General features: G+C 34.3%; 1 protein-coding gene across 3 annotated transcripts in view; it reads left to right on the top strand.

Moving 5' to 3' along the window:
* The window catches only part of LOC149806770 (uncharacterized), a 146,383-nt gene that overhangs the window by 58,242 nt on the left and 73,012 nt on the right, over window positions 1-15,129 (top strand). For 2 of the 3 annotated variants that reach the window (XM_089957294.1, XM_089957295.1), the window contains exons 4-5: window positions 124-405; window positions 4,246-4,372. In XM_089957294.1, the coding sequence (XP_089813420.1) occupies window positions 124-405; window positions 4,246-4,372 (409 nt within the window). The remainder of the gene's footprint in view (window positions 1-123; window positions 406-4,245; window positions 4,373-15,129) is intronic. The other variant, XM_089957298.1, reaches the window with a different exon arrangement.

Genomic DNA, 15,129 nt, shown 5'->3' with positions numbered 1-15,129 from the left:
CATGTGATAACTTATTCCTGTTATTCCATCATGAGATAATTTATGTCAGTGCAGTAAATAAAAATAAAAAGTTTTACAATAGTTTCACTGTGGTAAAAATGCTTAATAATTCCCAAATTTCAGATTTGCAGTTCAGGTGGGAAAAAGATGGAGATGTGTTTATTGTAAATGGCAGTCAACTGGTATTAAATTGTACTAATACCAATGCTTTAGTTCCATATGCAAATTTGAGTCGGCTGAGAATTTTGAAAGGAAGTGAAAATGTTTCTGCCATATACCTGCACAATTATTTTGAAGACAGAACTCTGCAGCTGCATATACCTCATGTACAGATCAATGACAAAGCTACCTACGTCTGTATGGATGATGTCAACAGTCCCAGACTAAAGATGGTGCAAATAGGAGGTAGGGGCAACAAGCGATAATTAAAGATCCATCATGTTCCATAATGCATAATGATAACATACAAATTACAGTGAAACTTCACCAAATTGTCCCTACTTTGACCTGGTCGTCTTAGTAGTCTTGTCCAAATTGCATACTCGGTGATCAGTCTTCCTCTTTAGACTGGTCCTTATGTTTTGTTCACAAAACACTGTTCTAATAATGATAAACTCCATCAATTCTGGCCATCTCCATAAATTGACCTGAATGTTTGGTCTATCAGTTTCCATTTAGGAAAATTCAGATATATAATTAATGGTAAATAATGTTACAAGAAGAAGCAACTTAGGTCACTGAACTATTTTTAATAGCACGAAAGCAAGCACTGATCTAGTCTGTCATCATTTTCTGATGCTGACAAACTATTTATCTGCTGTGCTATTGCGGGAAAGGCAAAAATGGTTTGAGTGTGCATGCATATCACAAAGAAAATTTTAGGACATTTGGATTCTGTTTAACATGTTTGCCTGTGTATACTTGTCTGTGTATGTTTTAAGTGGTTCAACAGTTTCTTTGTCATCACTTTGGAGTTTGATTTGTGGCCTTGAGCTTGCTGTAAAAGTTGATTAAGACTCCAACATCAGGACCGGAATGACATAGGCTTGTAAAAGGGTGGGTCAGGTAGCAAATTTCATTCATTCAGATTGGCATGGGCAGATATTATGCTACTTTCAATTAACTGTTTGTTTGTGTTATACCACTTTTGTGGGACTTAATGGTTACTGCAAACCACAGATTTAAAGACACCAAGAAAAGTTTTGTTTCTATTGAAAGAATACGATCTCTGCCGCAGTCTATGAATTTAAGTATAGTGTGTAAAATGAATGGCAGTCTGCTCACTTGAAAGTAGTAATTTTAGCATCAGATTTGTTCATCTTGTAATTTCAGTAATACATCTTGATATTACAATATTGGCAGCGCTGATATGCTTTTGGACATTAATTTCTCCACATATTTTGTGTTGCATCTTGAGTGAGCCCAAGGGTGTGTTTTCCCACCGCAAACTGCAAGTGTTACTCAGAAATTAACAAAATGCAATTGTTTGTTTGTTTAAGGGGGGCAGGTACATAAAAAAATGTCCCCTTTATCAATCAAGGTGCAACACTGGATGTGCAATAATTGTGCAAATATTTAACAAAAGTTCTTTTGTTGTTTGAACTTTAATTTGTAAGAATGATTGTTTCACTCCAGGACATAAATCTTCTTTTATGTAAATTTTTTTTGGGTGTTATTGGCTCTGCTGGTCCTGATCAAAAGAGCTTTTGGGATGGTCTCTTGTCATTTGTCCAAATTGTAGAAGTCTTGAAAATCTTGTTATAGTTACTTCTAACTGAATGAGCTTATCAGTATTGGGTTTTCACTGAAAGACTTCTTTGGTACATTTATCTGGTTGGTCCTAAATTAAAATGCTAGTCTGACATGTAGTATGACTGCTACATTGGCCATTTCTTCTTCAGAATGGTAATTGGAATAATTATGCAGAATTTGATAAACGATTTCTTAGGTTGTCTATTTGGTCCTAGATGGTGTTGCTTAGATATCTAAAATGGCTACCACAATGGCCATCTTGAAAATCTTGTCACTGCTGATGAATGAATAATCATGTCAGTGTTAGGTTTTCACTAAAAGACTTATGATGTCTGGTTGGACCTAAATGGAAATGGTGCCAGTCTGATATCCAATATTGCTACAAAAGTAGCCATCTTGAAAATCTTGTTATTGTTACTTCTCCAAAACAGAATACCAACATGGGGTTTATACCAGAAGACTTCATATGGCAAGAATGGTGTAGATACACGTTGTAAATGAACTTTTTATATTGTTTCATTGCATTTGGTATGGTAGGTAAATTATGCATGGTTTTCATTGTTAAGTTGCTTAGGTATATAAGCCCATCATAAGATAACTTTTGTGATGATTTTTACATTGTTTTTTTCACCAATTTTGTTTCCTCACAGTAACTCGAGTTCTCCACAATCCAAAACTTTGCAAAAGCTTGTTCTTGATGTAAGAATGTAGCCTGTTGGTTTGATATTTGAAGGTCAAGGTCACAGTGATGGAAAGACAGATAGGTTCCATACAATAACATTATTTGGGTATCACATGTACTAAACTTTGTGGATAATTTATACATGCAGTAAGGAACAGGAAGAAACCTTTTTTTTGGGGGGGGGTCATTGGGCTAAATGTCAAAGTCACTGTGACTGAAGGAAAATAATGGTTTTCGTACAGTAACATTAGCCTCTACCAAACTCTGTGGATAGCTTGCATCTGGTATTATGAAGAAATCTTTTGATTTGGGATCATAAGGTTAAAATCCAGAGTCACTGTGACTGAAATAAAAAGATTTTCTGCACTATAACATTAGTTTTCCTTCACAGACCTGGACCAAACTTTGTGGAGTTATTGCACTTGGGGTAGGAAAAGATATATCACTTTGGAGGTCAAAAGAACAAAGTTCAAGGCCATGACTGAAAGTAAAAGTGTGACTTCTGCTCAGCGGGCTTTTTTGTGTGTGTGACCATGATATCTTCAAAACGTTTGTGGATGGCTTGCAGATTGGTAAGGAAAAAGTCTTGATTTTGGGCTCAAAATGTCAAAGGTCAGAGTCAGTGACTCGAATAAGAAAAACAGGTTTTGCTTAAATTTAAACCATTTACTTTGACAGAAAAAATTTGGAGGGCTTGTACTTAATGAGCAAAAGAGGCAAATTGATGTTGGGGTCAAAAGGTTTATGGACATTATGGCTCTTAGGAAAGGGGTTTTGGAGAAAAAAAATTATGAGTAAGTTTCTTGACAAATTATATGGATGGCTTGCACTTGGGTAGGAAAACCCCCATTGATTCTGATGTCTAAAGGTAAAAAACTAATGGTCATGTAAGAAAGAAAATAATAGTTGCAGCACAGTAAGTTTTGTTCAAGGCTGTCGTAATGAAAGGTTCAGGTCTTTAAGATTCATTGGTCATCTTCAGAGTCATCCCTTCTAGTTCCAACACAGATGACTATTAAACTCGAAGTAGGCATAAAATGTGCCATTTCTGTTACCCTTTTTTATCCTTCAATATATAACCAAAATAGAATAAAATTGTATGATTACAACTTAAGGAAAAGAAAGAAAGAAAAAATTAAACCCATTTTAGTGAGGCATAATAAATTGTAATTTAAGGACTTTGTGCCTGAAAGAGATATAAACATTATACTCATAAAAAGTCCTTCAGAATTTTATTCTCTGAAAGATGATGTTGATAAATTGCATAGCTGGTATGGGTTACACTAGAGATAATTGTATCTCATGTCAGTCATGAGACAAATTGTCAGGTCAAAAGTGAGTAGCCATTGAAGTATGGAACATCAAAGTCTTGTAGTGAAATTTGATTTCAGATGGTCACTGCATGAATTAGGATAAGTTTTTAAGCTTGATATTCACACACATATCTTTCTTTTTTTCTTCTATATTTAACTGAAAACTGTTGTATAATATTGTTGTGTGCCTTGCATTTGTACACTGAGAAGCAAGTTCATGTACTTCTGTTTTGCCTGCTTAAGCAGAGGTCATCACAGTGCTCTTCAAAGGTGAGACACCATGTCCTGTGCACATTGTTTCTAATTTCTTTCTGCACATCTCAGTGGTCTTCTAGATCCTTTTAAGTGTGTTGAGGCACTTTGTTGCAAATGGTTATTCCTTGTATGCATGTATTTCCATGGAGATCTTGTACAACTCAGTAGGAATGATAATGTTCTCATCTACCTCATATGGATATTTCATTGCCTGTTCAAAACATTGCAATCTTTTGTTTTCAGTGGAACCACCACTTCCAGAGAATATCACTTGCATATCCGAGAATTTCCAGAACCTTGTTTGTTCATTTAACAAACCGTCAACAACTTATATTCCAATGGACTGGTTTATGGAATATTCATATGATGGGTAAGTAGGTCCATAATTTTACACCAGGTCACATGTATAGTGATAGTTTATTCCTTTATTTATAATGTATGCCTAGTTGCATGCATTCTAGGCCTAAGTCTGCCATTGTATAATGGCCTGAGAGATAACAGCTTTTATTGCTCACTCATAATCACATGCAGAAAGAGCATCCCAGACTGATCTACAATTGTATTATTCAATGGCAGATCAGTCACATGTAGAAAGAGCATCCCAGACTGATCTACAATTGTATTATTCAATGGCAGATCAGTGTCACATTTAGAAAGAGTATCCCAGACTGATCTACAATTGTATTATTCAATGGCAGGTCATTATCACATGCAGAAAGAGCATCCCAGACTGATCTGCAGTCACATTATTCTATTGCAGATCAGAGTCACATTATGTACATGAAGAAATAAGACATGATACAGTAAATTGTAATATTTTAGTATTATTAATTGTTGGTAACTTTGGTAGATGTCATGTATATAATGTAAACATTTTACAGAAATTAATGTTAGAATAGGTTTTTTATGTCATTGATTATAGTCTTACACACCAGCCAACCCTTAAGATTTTGCAGTAAGTCATATTTAAATGACCATTAAAATACAGACTTGTGGATTAAAAGCACAAATTACAGAAATATGATTTTTTGTGGCAAAATGTGGATACTGGCTTGTCTGTTTGATTTTGATTCATTGGAATTGGTCAGGGAATCAGACTAATTTTGCACGAGTATCTCAGTTGCTCTAAATTGCACATATTTTGTGATGCAAAACATCTGCATGATCAAGCTGGGTTTTTTTAAAAATTGAGTCCAGCAAGTGATAGCTAAGATGAAAGGGACAGTAAACCTATTTTAAAAAAATTTAATATTCAATACAGAAAAATACAAAGGAATACAGTAATACCTCGTGCATTCACGTTTCTGGATTCGCGAATTCATGGATTCGCGAAATTTTCATTGTTACCCTCTACGTACATGTTTTCTTTATTTTATTGAATTTACCTTCGTTATATGACTTCTGTGACATATGAAGTTTACCTAGTTTACCTTCCTGACAATGACAAAGAAAACGTCAGTCATTAAGTTTACAGTCCCATTCGTTACTTGGTTTTACCTTACTGTGAGTGCATGGCAGCCAATGAATTAGTATAGGGTTAATATTAGTATACATGTACCGTACTGTAAATGCGCTAGTGTGGCAAATACCCATTAGGCGATACTGTACTCTATTTTTACGTCAAACCATTTATTTCTCTTTTTAAGGGTAATGTATTAAGCTAACTTGTAAATGAAATTAAAGTGCTTTGGGAGCATAATTTGGGTCATATTTAGGGTTTAAACCCTAGAAATAAGTCTTTATTAGCATTTTTAGTGACTCGTACCAAACATTCCTGATTCCTCCTGATCCGTGACTGGTTCTGGAACCTAACCTCGCGAATGTTCGAGGTATTACTGTATTGACATTCTTGAGGAAAAAATCACGAAGGGCATATATTACATTTAGTGGACATCATGTGTTGATTCAAGTCTGTCACATGGAATGATCATTGCTGTCACCATGGCCCATTTCACATGTAAATTTAAGAATTATGTCAAGTTGAGATATCAAGAAGCCATTAAGTTCTGTAGGGTTTATAACTGCAGTTTATGAAGCTGTACTCAAGGTAATTATGGTTGAAGTAAACTTTTAAAAAAGTGTAACTTAATGTTTAGTATCACTGCATCAGTCTTGAATCACACTTCTTGTATTTTAAATGCATGTTTTCCAGCTAGACAATAGCAATACATGATGTTTTGTTTCACGGTACTGAAATCTGTTCTCACAGAATACATTTGACTGCCTTACTGAGAACACCTTGTTAGGGTTGGCAGGTCTGGTCTTGATGTATACTTGGGGAATTCAGTTTTATCCCTGATAAATTTGTGCCAATTTTATGAGGGTTTTATTTTAAAAAATTGTTTAAATTTACAGTATTTACATGCTTAATTGCAGTACTTCAGTTGTTTGGTGAACTTTCAGATATGCTTTTTTTCAGTTAGCAGAGATGACATTCATTCCAAATTTTGCAGAATTGTTGCATAGTTTTAGAGAAAATTGCGTGTTCTGAATTATATTGACAAAATTTCTGGAAAATCACGACTGTGTGGGATAAAACTTTGAACAGGAAAAAAAGATGCAAATATTTGTGAGCAAAACATACATTTATGGTTTTTTTTCAGGCAAATAAGTTTGAAAGTATTTAATTCAAGCTTCCGGAATTGTAGACATGGATACACCATTTATTCACGTTTGAACCTTAATTGTTCCTGACTGTACATTTTTGTATAGGCTAGTTGCGTTTGTGAAGTTTGTCAAAGATTTTATTCATTTTTGGAATGTCTGGCTAGATTTTGAAAAAGTGATGTGTGCTCATGGGTTGGCATCTCAGAATAAGGTAACTACCTTATTTACCGTAAATCTTGGGACACAGTATTTGTTTGGACTCCATCAATTATTTTTTAAAGTAATTTTGTGTGCACTTTATGCTTTGGGACATGTCATTGTTTTTTGAGTCATGAGTTGCGGGGCACCTTTTAAATGATTCAAAAATTAGATGTCAAAAGATGAACTCAAATTTTATTTTTAAAAAAATATTAAACTGTGTACTTTGGTTAAATCTCTTTAATCCAGTGCAGCATTACTTCATCAACCCTTCTCATGCACATGCATGATCAATCCTATTTGTGCTAGGATATCAGTTAGCTCCCTCATGCAGCGAACAATTTTTATTTAAGCAACACAACCCTTGCTGCAGAAAGGTCTAAAGTTAGGTGTGTTTTTTTATCAGCACCACTCTGTGCGTTCTCAAACTTTTAACCTCCTTTTTTCCAGTCTTTCCAGCAACGATATCAAATTACATTGGAGTTTCATCCGTGGTAATGATCATGGAATGATTTTATTTTCTCCAAAAAAGTCATTTGGCAGACCCTGGGTTATCAGTATCTACACACGGACTGCTAGATTGTCTCGTATTAAAAACTTTTCCTTTGTTTCAATTTATTTTCTAAATTCTTTTGAATACTGGTAAAAAGAAACCACATTGGGTTCTCCCTATGTCAGCTGCCTTTGTATTAAAAAAAATCGGCACACTGCAAAGAATCCAAAGGGCGGGGGCTTGCTTTCTAATAAACGAACCTTTGTATTTGATGTCCTACCAATAAATTCAAACGCTGAATTTATTACTTGCTACCAAGTGCTTATTCACAACCCAGGCTTCTATTTGTTTGCCATATGTAATCATAATTGGTACAAAGAGGTATTGGTGTTTGCAGGGTAAATATTATACACATCATTACCTTTCTTTAATAATACTTTTTGTAACCAATGCCAATGTAAAGATTTTCATTTTTACTCACAGTGAATGAATTTTCCAGTGATGATTTTTATTTGTGAGATATTGACATCTTGGTGACCTGGAAGTAATACTCTCCTGATGCATTTTGCACCTTACTCCATGTCATGTGCAAATGGCAGGTGCCTTCAAGCAGTCGCTTGATATTTCTAAATCCCTCTCTCTCATATGTGATTTTGTGCTCGATCAGTTTTTAGTCTGATAACATATTCAACTCTTTGAGGACAACCAAACACATTTTGGTTCTCTATATTCACGTACGTGAACAATGTGTCATGCGATAGCTAACATAAGTGATATACATAATTATTTATGCATACACTACGTATACAGAGTTCATGAATATATTTTTGTCTTTAATAAATTGCTCATGAAGAACAATAAAGAGGAATAAATGATAACAAAACAAGGGTAGATTCATTTTATGATCAATTTTTATATATATTTGTCTTATTTTATTATGACATGAAGTTGGGACATATTAGTTAGACGAGTAAAAATTTCACCATAAGTTCTAGGACAGGAAAAATTCATTTGATTGTGTACTAATATATATACGGTAAATATCGTATCTGTTCATTTGGTCTGAATTCTTTCTTCCTTATTCCTTGAGTGGTAGATTATCTGAATTAAAAGGCGTTACCGTAATTATTACATCACATTTGGCATTCTTATTTGAATTAAAAGGTGTTACCATAATTATTACATCACATTTGGCATTCTTATTGGAATTAAAAGGCGTTACCATAATTATTGCATCACATTTGGCATTCTTATTTGAATTAAAAGGCGTTACCATAATTATTACATCACATTTGGCATTCTTATTTGAATTAAAAGGTGTTACGTAATTATTACATCACATTTGGCATTCTTATTTGAATTAAAATATGTTACCGTAATTATTACATCACATTTGGCATTCTTATTTGAATTAAAAGGCGTTACCATAATTATTGCATCACATTTGGCATTCTTATTTGAATTAAATGTTGCATCACATTTGGCATTCTTATTTGAATTAAAAGGTGTTTCCATAATTATTACATCACATTTGGCATTCTTATTTGAATTAAAAGGCGTTACCATAATTATTACATCACATTTGGCATTCTTATTTGAATTAAAAGGTGTTACCATAATTATTACATCACATTTGGCATTCTTATTTGAATATCTTGCATTAATACTTCATCTTTTAAAAAATAAACCAACCATGATTCTTTCATCTCCTTTTCCCTTGTGTATGCAAATGTTTTAATAACCTACAGGCTGCATCACAGATGTAGCAGAACTACTTGCACTTAGTGTTCTCAGTTGAACAGATTACATAGGCTTGAATCCTGATGCCCATGAGGTTACATGCAAGTGAGAAATAGATTCCAGTCATTCATTTAAATCTGGGCTCTTAAAATCTCAGACTGTTGGATTTCTTTTGCAAATTATTATATACAAAAACAACATTCTTATGAGTTTAACACAATAATGAGATCAGTGGCAAAGGTGTAAAGGTGGTACAAGTTGTAAGTTCCCGGCTGATTTGTCTTCACATTATTTTGAACTCATTAGATTTTTGGATTGTTTGGTTTGGTTCTTTTTACATGTTGGGTTTGTGGGTTATTATGAAACTATATTATTTATATCTCATAAAAGTTCCAGAATGCCGCATTTCAGGGTATAAAACATTGTCTATCATCATCATGTCTTGTTTCTTCTGAGTCGTATAATAAACAATTTATTGAATATTTTAGGGGGATATGTGAAGATTTGTTCACCCACGTTAAGATCATGACATGCCTTGGGTGGACAAATCTTAATATCTCCCCCAAACTAGGGCAATAAATGTGTAATTTTTTAGTATGATGATCATGATACAAGACTTTTATGCCATAATTAAGCTTTTCAAATGTGATTTCTGTTTGCTTGATGACTTGCTTCCAAAGTCCATCAAGTTTAAATATTTAGGTTCAAAATACTCGTTAGGAGTGATGAATTTAAAGAGTAAAATTTGTTTTCATTAATATGTATGAAAGCACACTAATAATGATTATTTGGTTAATTATTTGCTTAATTTGCTTGAATATTTCATAAAGTGACCACAGAAAGAAAGCCTGTCTAGTGTCACATTAAGAAAAAAAACACCTGAACACTAGGATCATGGTTAGCATCACTTTAATGGCTGAAGTAAGTGTTCATTTCCCAAGCAGTGTTACATTTCACACTTTGGCAGGGTGAGAACATTGCATAGGCTATGAACAGAGGGACTCCTTGACCCTTGGTCATCAAAAATATGGTTCATGTTCAGTGTTAGAAACATAAGGGTCCTGGTGAGAAAAGAGGACAAGTCATCGTTTTCTGTGAAGTCCAAATATATTCATAGCAAATTGATACAGTTTCACTACAGTGTCCCCCTCTTGAATATAGTATATCTTGTTGATTACAATTATCACTGTTTGGGTATAAAAATTTCTTTTTTTTATATATATAAATATGATGATTCTGTATTTCTGTTCATTTAAATTACTTTCTTGTAAATTTTTAGTTCAGCTGGTCATAAACCAGGAGTGCTTATGGATGATTTTTGTATGTTGTCCAGTCATCTGTTAGCAAAAGTTTAACACATTCATCCCATAATCTAGATGGCCCATAATGTAAAGAGTGCCATTCATACATTCAGTATGGGTGCCATAATTGAAGTCATGAAAGTCTTGCTGTCACTAATCCCCCTGAAGAGGCCCCGAGTGGCAAGTGGTCTAAATTGCACACCATTACAGACCACTGCCATCTCACCTCTTTCTGCATGGGTTCGAGTCTTGGCTGGCCAATGTGGGTATGTGAGAAAGCTTGCCAGTAGCTCATGGGTTGATGGTTCTTTCTGGGATGTTCACGGGTTCTTCCTCCACCATTTATACTGGCAGCCATGTATAGCCTATCCTGTGCTGAAAAATGACTTTAAACCCTACATCAACAACTCCCCCAGAATCGATGGTCATATTGATACGAGTTTTCACCTAAAGATTTATAATGATCTACTTGGTCCTAAATGAAAATGGTGCCAATCTGAAATCTAATATGTTCACCACAGCAGCAAATTTGAAGACCTTGTTATTGATGAATATCTGAGATGGTTTCAACACTTGGTATTTCAAGGGAAGAAATGGTCTTATCTTGAACTCCTTTTCACATAGTAGAGCATCAGTCCGTTCGAATGACAATTATCTTTTAATAACATGTTGTAGACAATGTACATTAAAAAGGATTAAGTTTTTGAAAACTGGGGTCCATGCCTAATTACAGATGGCCCCTATGATGCTCATTCTTAGAAACAGGGTTTTAAGGGTTGAATTGGGAGGTCTCACATGTGCTGTAAGCAATTACAGAGAGCTCAGAGGCTGAAATAATTTGTGAGTTTGATTCTGATATAAATTTGTGACATGTTTCAGTCAGTTGTATATTTTAATTTCTATTTTCAGCAACAATTGGTTTCATTTATACTGCGATGGCAGTAAATACTCGTGCAATATATCTTATTCAGACCACAAAGAGTTGTTTCACCACATGATGAATTGCATTCAAGTGATTGTGTTAAATAAACTTGGCAATAGTTCAGCACAAGTAAAGTTTAGCATGACGGATATAGGTATTTAATCGTTAAATCATATAGATATAGTGATTGCCTGCCGCAGGTCTGTGGGATTTATTCTTCACAACAGATTCTGGATTTGAAGGATATTTGTAAACTTTTTTACTTTTGAAATAAGTAAACAAGAGTTGGAATGCAAAACAAGTTTCCTGACACAACAAAACTGGATATTTTATGTCTTGCATGTGAAGCATGAGTAAGATGTAGATATTGCATTTCCAACCGTTGTTTTTCATTAATGTTGTTAGCATTGACATCAGCATTAGGTTCTTGCATTTAACTTTTATTCCTGACACCATTGCGTGTACAGTCATGAACCATTATGGGTGTATTCATCATGGAAGCTACTTTTATCAAAGGCAAAAAGAGGCCATAGTGACTCATTTTTTCTTTCTGGTGACTTTCCTAGGTATTTAGAATGTACAGTTGTGACATAACATTTTGTAGAATGCTAATTATGCATCTCAAGAAAATGTGCTAGTATGGTTCAGAACTATATGTACCTCAACTGGGATTTTCAGTGAAAGTCTACTTATGATGTCTAGTGGGTCCTGAATGAAAGTGGTACCAGTATCACATCCAATGTGGCCACCATATTGGCCAGCTTAAGAAGCTGCATGTTCCCAAACTGATGTTGGTAGTGTCATTGGCTTTTCATTAAGAGACTTACTATGATGTACTGTTGGTGCTAAATAAAAATAGTACTGATCAGATTTTTAGCAAATTTTGTCAAATCCTAGAGCTGTTTGTCCAGAATAGATGGACATACTGACTTTGGGTTTTCACTAAAAGACTTATTATGATGTCTGGTTGGTCCAAGAATGAAAAGAGGTCCAGTATGGCTACCACAGTGACCAACTTGAAAATCCTGTTATTGCTTCTTCTCCTGAATGAATGGTCACATCAGCATGGGGTTTTCACTAAAAGATGTTATGTCTGGTTGTCCCTAAATGAAATGGTGCAGATCTGATGGCCAATATGGCTGATACAGTGGCCATCTTGAAAAATTTGTTATTGCTACTCTTGAACAAAGTGTAATATTACCATGAGGTTGTCACCAAAAGGCATCTCATGATGTCCAGTTTGTCCTAATTACAGTGGTGCTGATTTGATGTCCAGTATGATTGTCACATTCCCAAACTGTTGTTGGTAGTGTCATGGGCTTTTCATTAAGAGAACTTACTATGATGTACTGTTGGTACTAAATAAAAATAGTACTGATCAGATTTTTCAGCAAATTTTGTCAAATCCTAGAGCTGTTTCTCCAGATTAGATGGACATATTGACTTTGGGTTTTCACTAAAAGACTTATTATGATGTCTGGTTGGTCCAAAAATGAAAATGGTGATAATTAGACCTCTAAATGGCTATCATATTGATCATGTTGAAAATCTTGTTGCTATTACTTGTTCAAACCAGATTGTTGTAGCGACATGGTGTTTTTGCTTAAAGACTTATGATTTTTTAAATTGGGCCTAAAGAGAATGGTGCTGATTAGACCTCCAAATGATCACTATCTTGAAAATCTTGTTATAGCCACTTCTAATGAACAAAGAATCGTGCAGACATAGGGCTTTCACTAAACATTTCTTAAGATATTTAGTTGATCCTAAATATAAATGGTGCTGATTAGACCACCAGCATGATATCTTTGGCAGCCATCTTGTAAATCTTGCTATTGCTGTTCACTTGAAAGTCTGACTGTTTGGACACAGAGTTTTCATCAAAACATTTCTACCTATAGGTATTCAGTCAAAATGATAGAAGTGTGACCTCCCAGAATATGAAAAATATCATTATAGCTACTTTTCTTAAAAGGATGGCCATACTGACATCTTTTTAGCTCTACTGGTCAAACACCAAAAGAGCTTTTAGGATGGTATGTCGTCCATAGACCATCTATCCATTAGAACAAATTTGTTATTGCTACTTTTCATAAACTACTTTGAGGATTGCCATGAAACTTTGCACGCACATTTATTCCATAGTCTAGTTGGTCCCAAATGAAAATGGTGTCACTCGGAGGTCCAGTATGGCCACCACAGTGACCAACTTGAAAATCCTGTTATTGCTACTTCTCCTGAATGAATGGTCATATCAGCATCGGATTTTCGCTAAAAGACTTGTGATGTCTAGTTGTTCCTAAATGAAAATAGTGCAGATCTGATGGCCAATATGGCTGATACAGTGGCCATCTTGAAAAATTTGTTATTGCTACTCCTGAATAAAGTGTAATATTACCATGAGGTTGTCACCAAAAGGCATCTCATGATGTCCAGTTTGTCCTAATTACAGTGGTGCTGATTTGATGTCCAGTATGATTATCACATTGGCCAACTTATCTTGTTATCCCTACTCTGCCTAATTAAAAAGTAATGTTGCTATGGGGTTTTCACCAGAAGACTTCTTACAATTTCTAGTTATTCCTAAATGAAAATGGTGCTGATGTGTTGTCAAGTATGGCCACCAAAAACTTGTGGGATCAAATTAAAATCTTTGTTTTATTGTTATTTTGGTGTACTAAGTTAATATTAGTACAAAAAGGAAAATCAAGAGAACAGAATACTATTGTATTTGCAAGGACATTACAGTTTTTTATTCACCAAGATATGTGTCTTGCGTGGTTTCACAGTATGATGGTTTATGTAATATGATCTATTTTCTTTTATTTAATATTGAATAAAATAATAGACATTCACTTGTGAATAAAAGGATAATACCAGTAATTGTGTCATGTATAACTTCATTTGCAGAATGAACATTACCTCTTGTATTACAAACAGGTTATTTTGACACGTAAAATAAAAACTTTTTAATTCTTGCAATAATTTTTGACAAACTTGTATAAGAAATGTTCAACCTCTGATTTCAGTAACAACTGGTCTCAGGTGAACAAGATAAATTGCAAATGTGATGCATACGCTTGCTGTTGGCCACAAATAGATAGTCCAAACCATGAAGAGGCATTTAAGCGTTTGGTGGAAAAATATTATATTCGAGTGATTTTGCTAAATAGGCTTGGCAATAATTCAGCTATAATAGAGTTTCATCCAAAGGATATAGGTATTTCATTAATAGTTCATACAGTAACTGTTGCTTTTTTTCTAGACTGCGCAACTCACACCTCATCAAAATAAATTCTGGAAAGGAAAAATGTATATACAAATAAAGCTCACTAATGTGTCTGACACTATTAATGATTGAATTTAGATTAATGGATCAGTGGACCTGGTACCAAAACACTTGCAAAGCATCATGGGTAAAATAAATTGGATTACAATTGATATCTCTTCTTTGGTTCTTTACAATGACTAAAATTGGCAGGTGTGATCACTGTTTTACACATTGTTGTTCACTTTTAGTAAACTTTTTTTAATTGCAATTAAAAATTAGATCTATTACAAATATACAAAATGGTATATTATTTTTTCCCAAAATGAGTAATGCAGAAAAATCAAGCTTGACAGATGTCGCATTGAATCGAGTGGTATGAAGGAGACATCCCAAATTGCTCAGCAAACACTCGCCAAAATATATACAAAATTTCTTGCAAGATCACAACCAACTGATCTGTTCCAGTGTTATTTCACACCCAACCAATTTTATGAGTGTTATTTTGAGGCAGTTTGATTACATCATGGAGAGTTTTGGTCCAAATTAAAATAATTATGAATTGAATCAGAAGTTCAACTACTCCAAGGGGAATCCA

The sequence above is a fragment of the Sinohyriopsis cumingii genome, chromosome 1 (genome assembly GCF_028554795.1).
Source record: "Sinohyriopsis cumingii isolate HCF-2022 chromosome 1, ASM2855479v2, whole genome shotgun sequence".
NCBI classification, from domain to species: domain Eukaryota; kingdom Metazoa; phylum Mollusca; class Bivalvia; order Unionida; family Unionidae; genus Sinohyriopsis; species Sinohyriopsis cumingii.
This window is presented reverse-complemented; position numbering and strand designations above follow the sequence as displayed.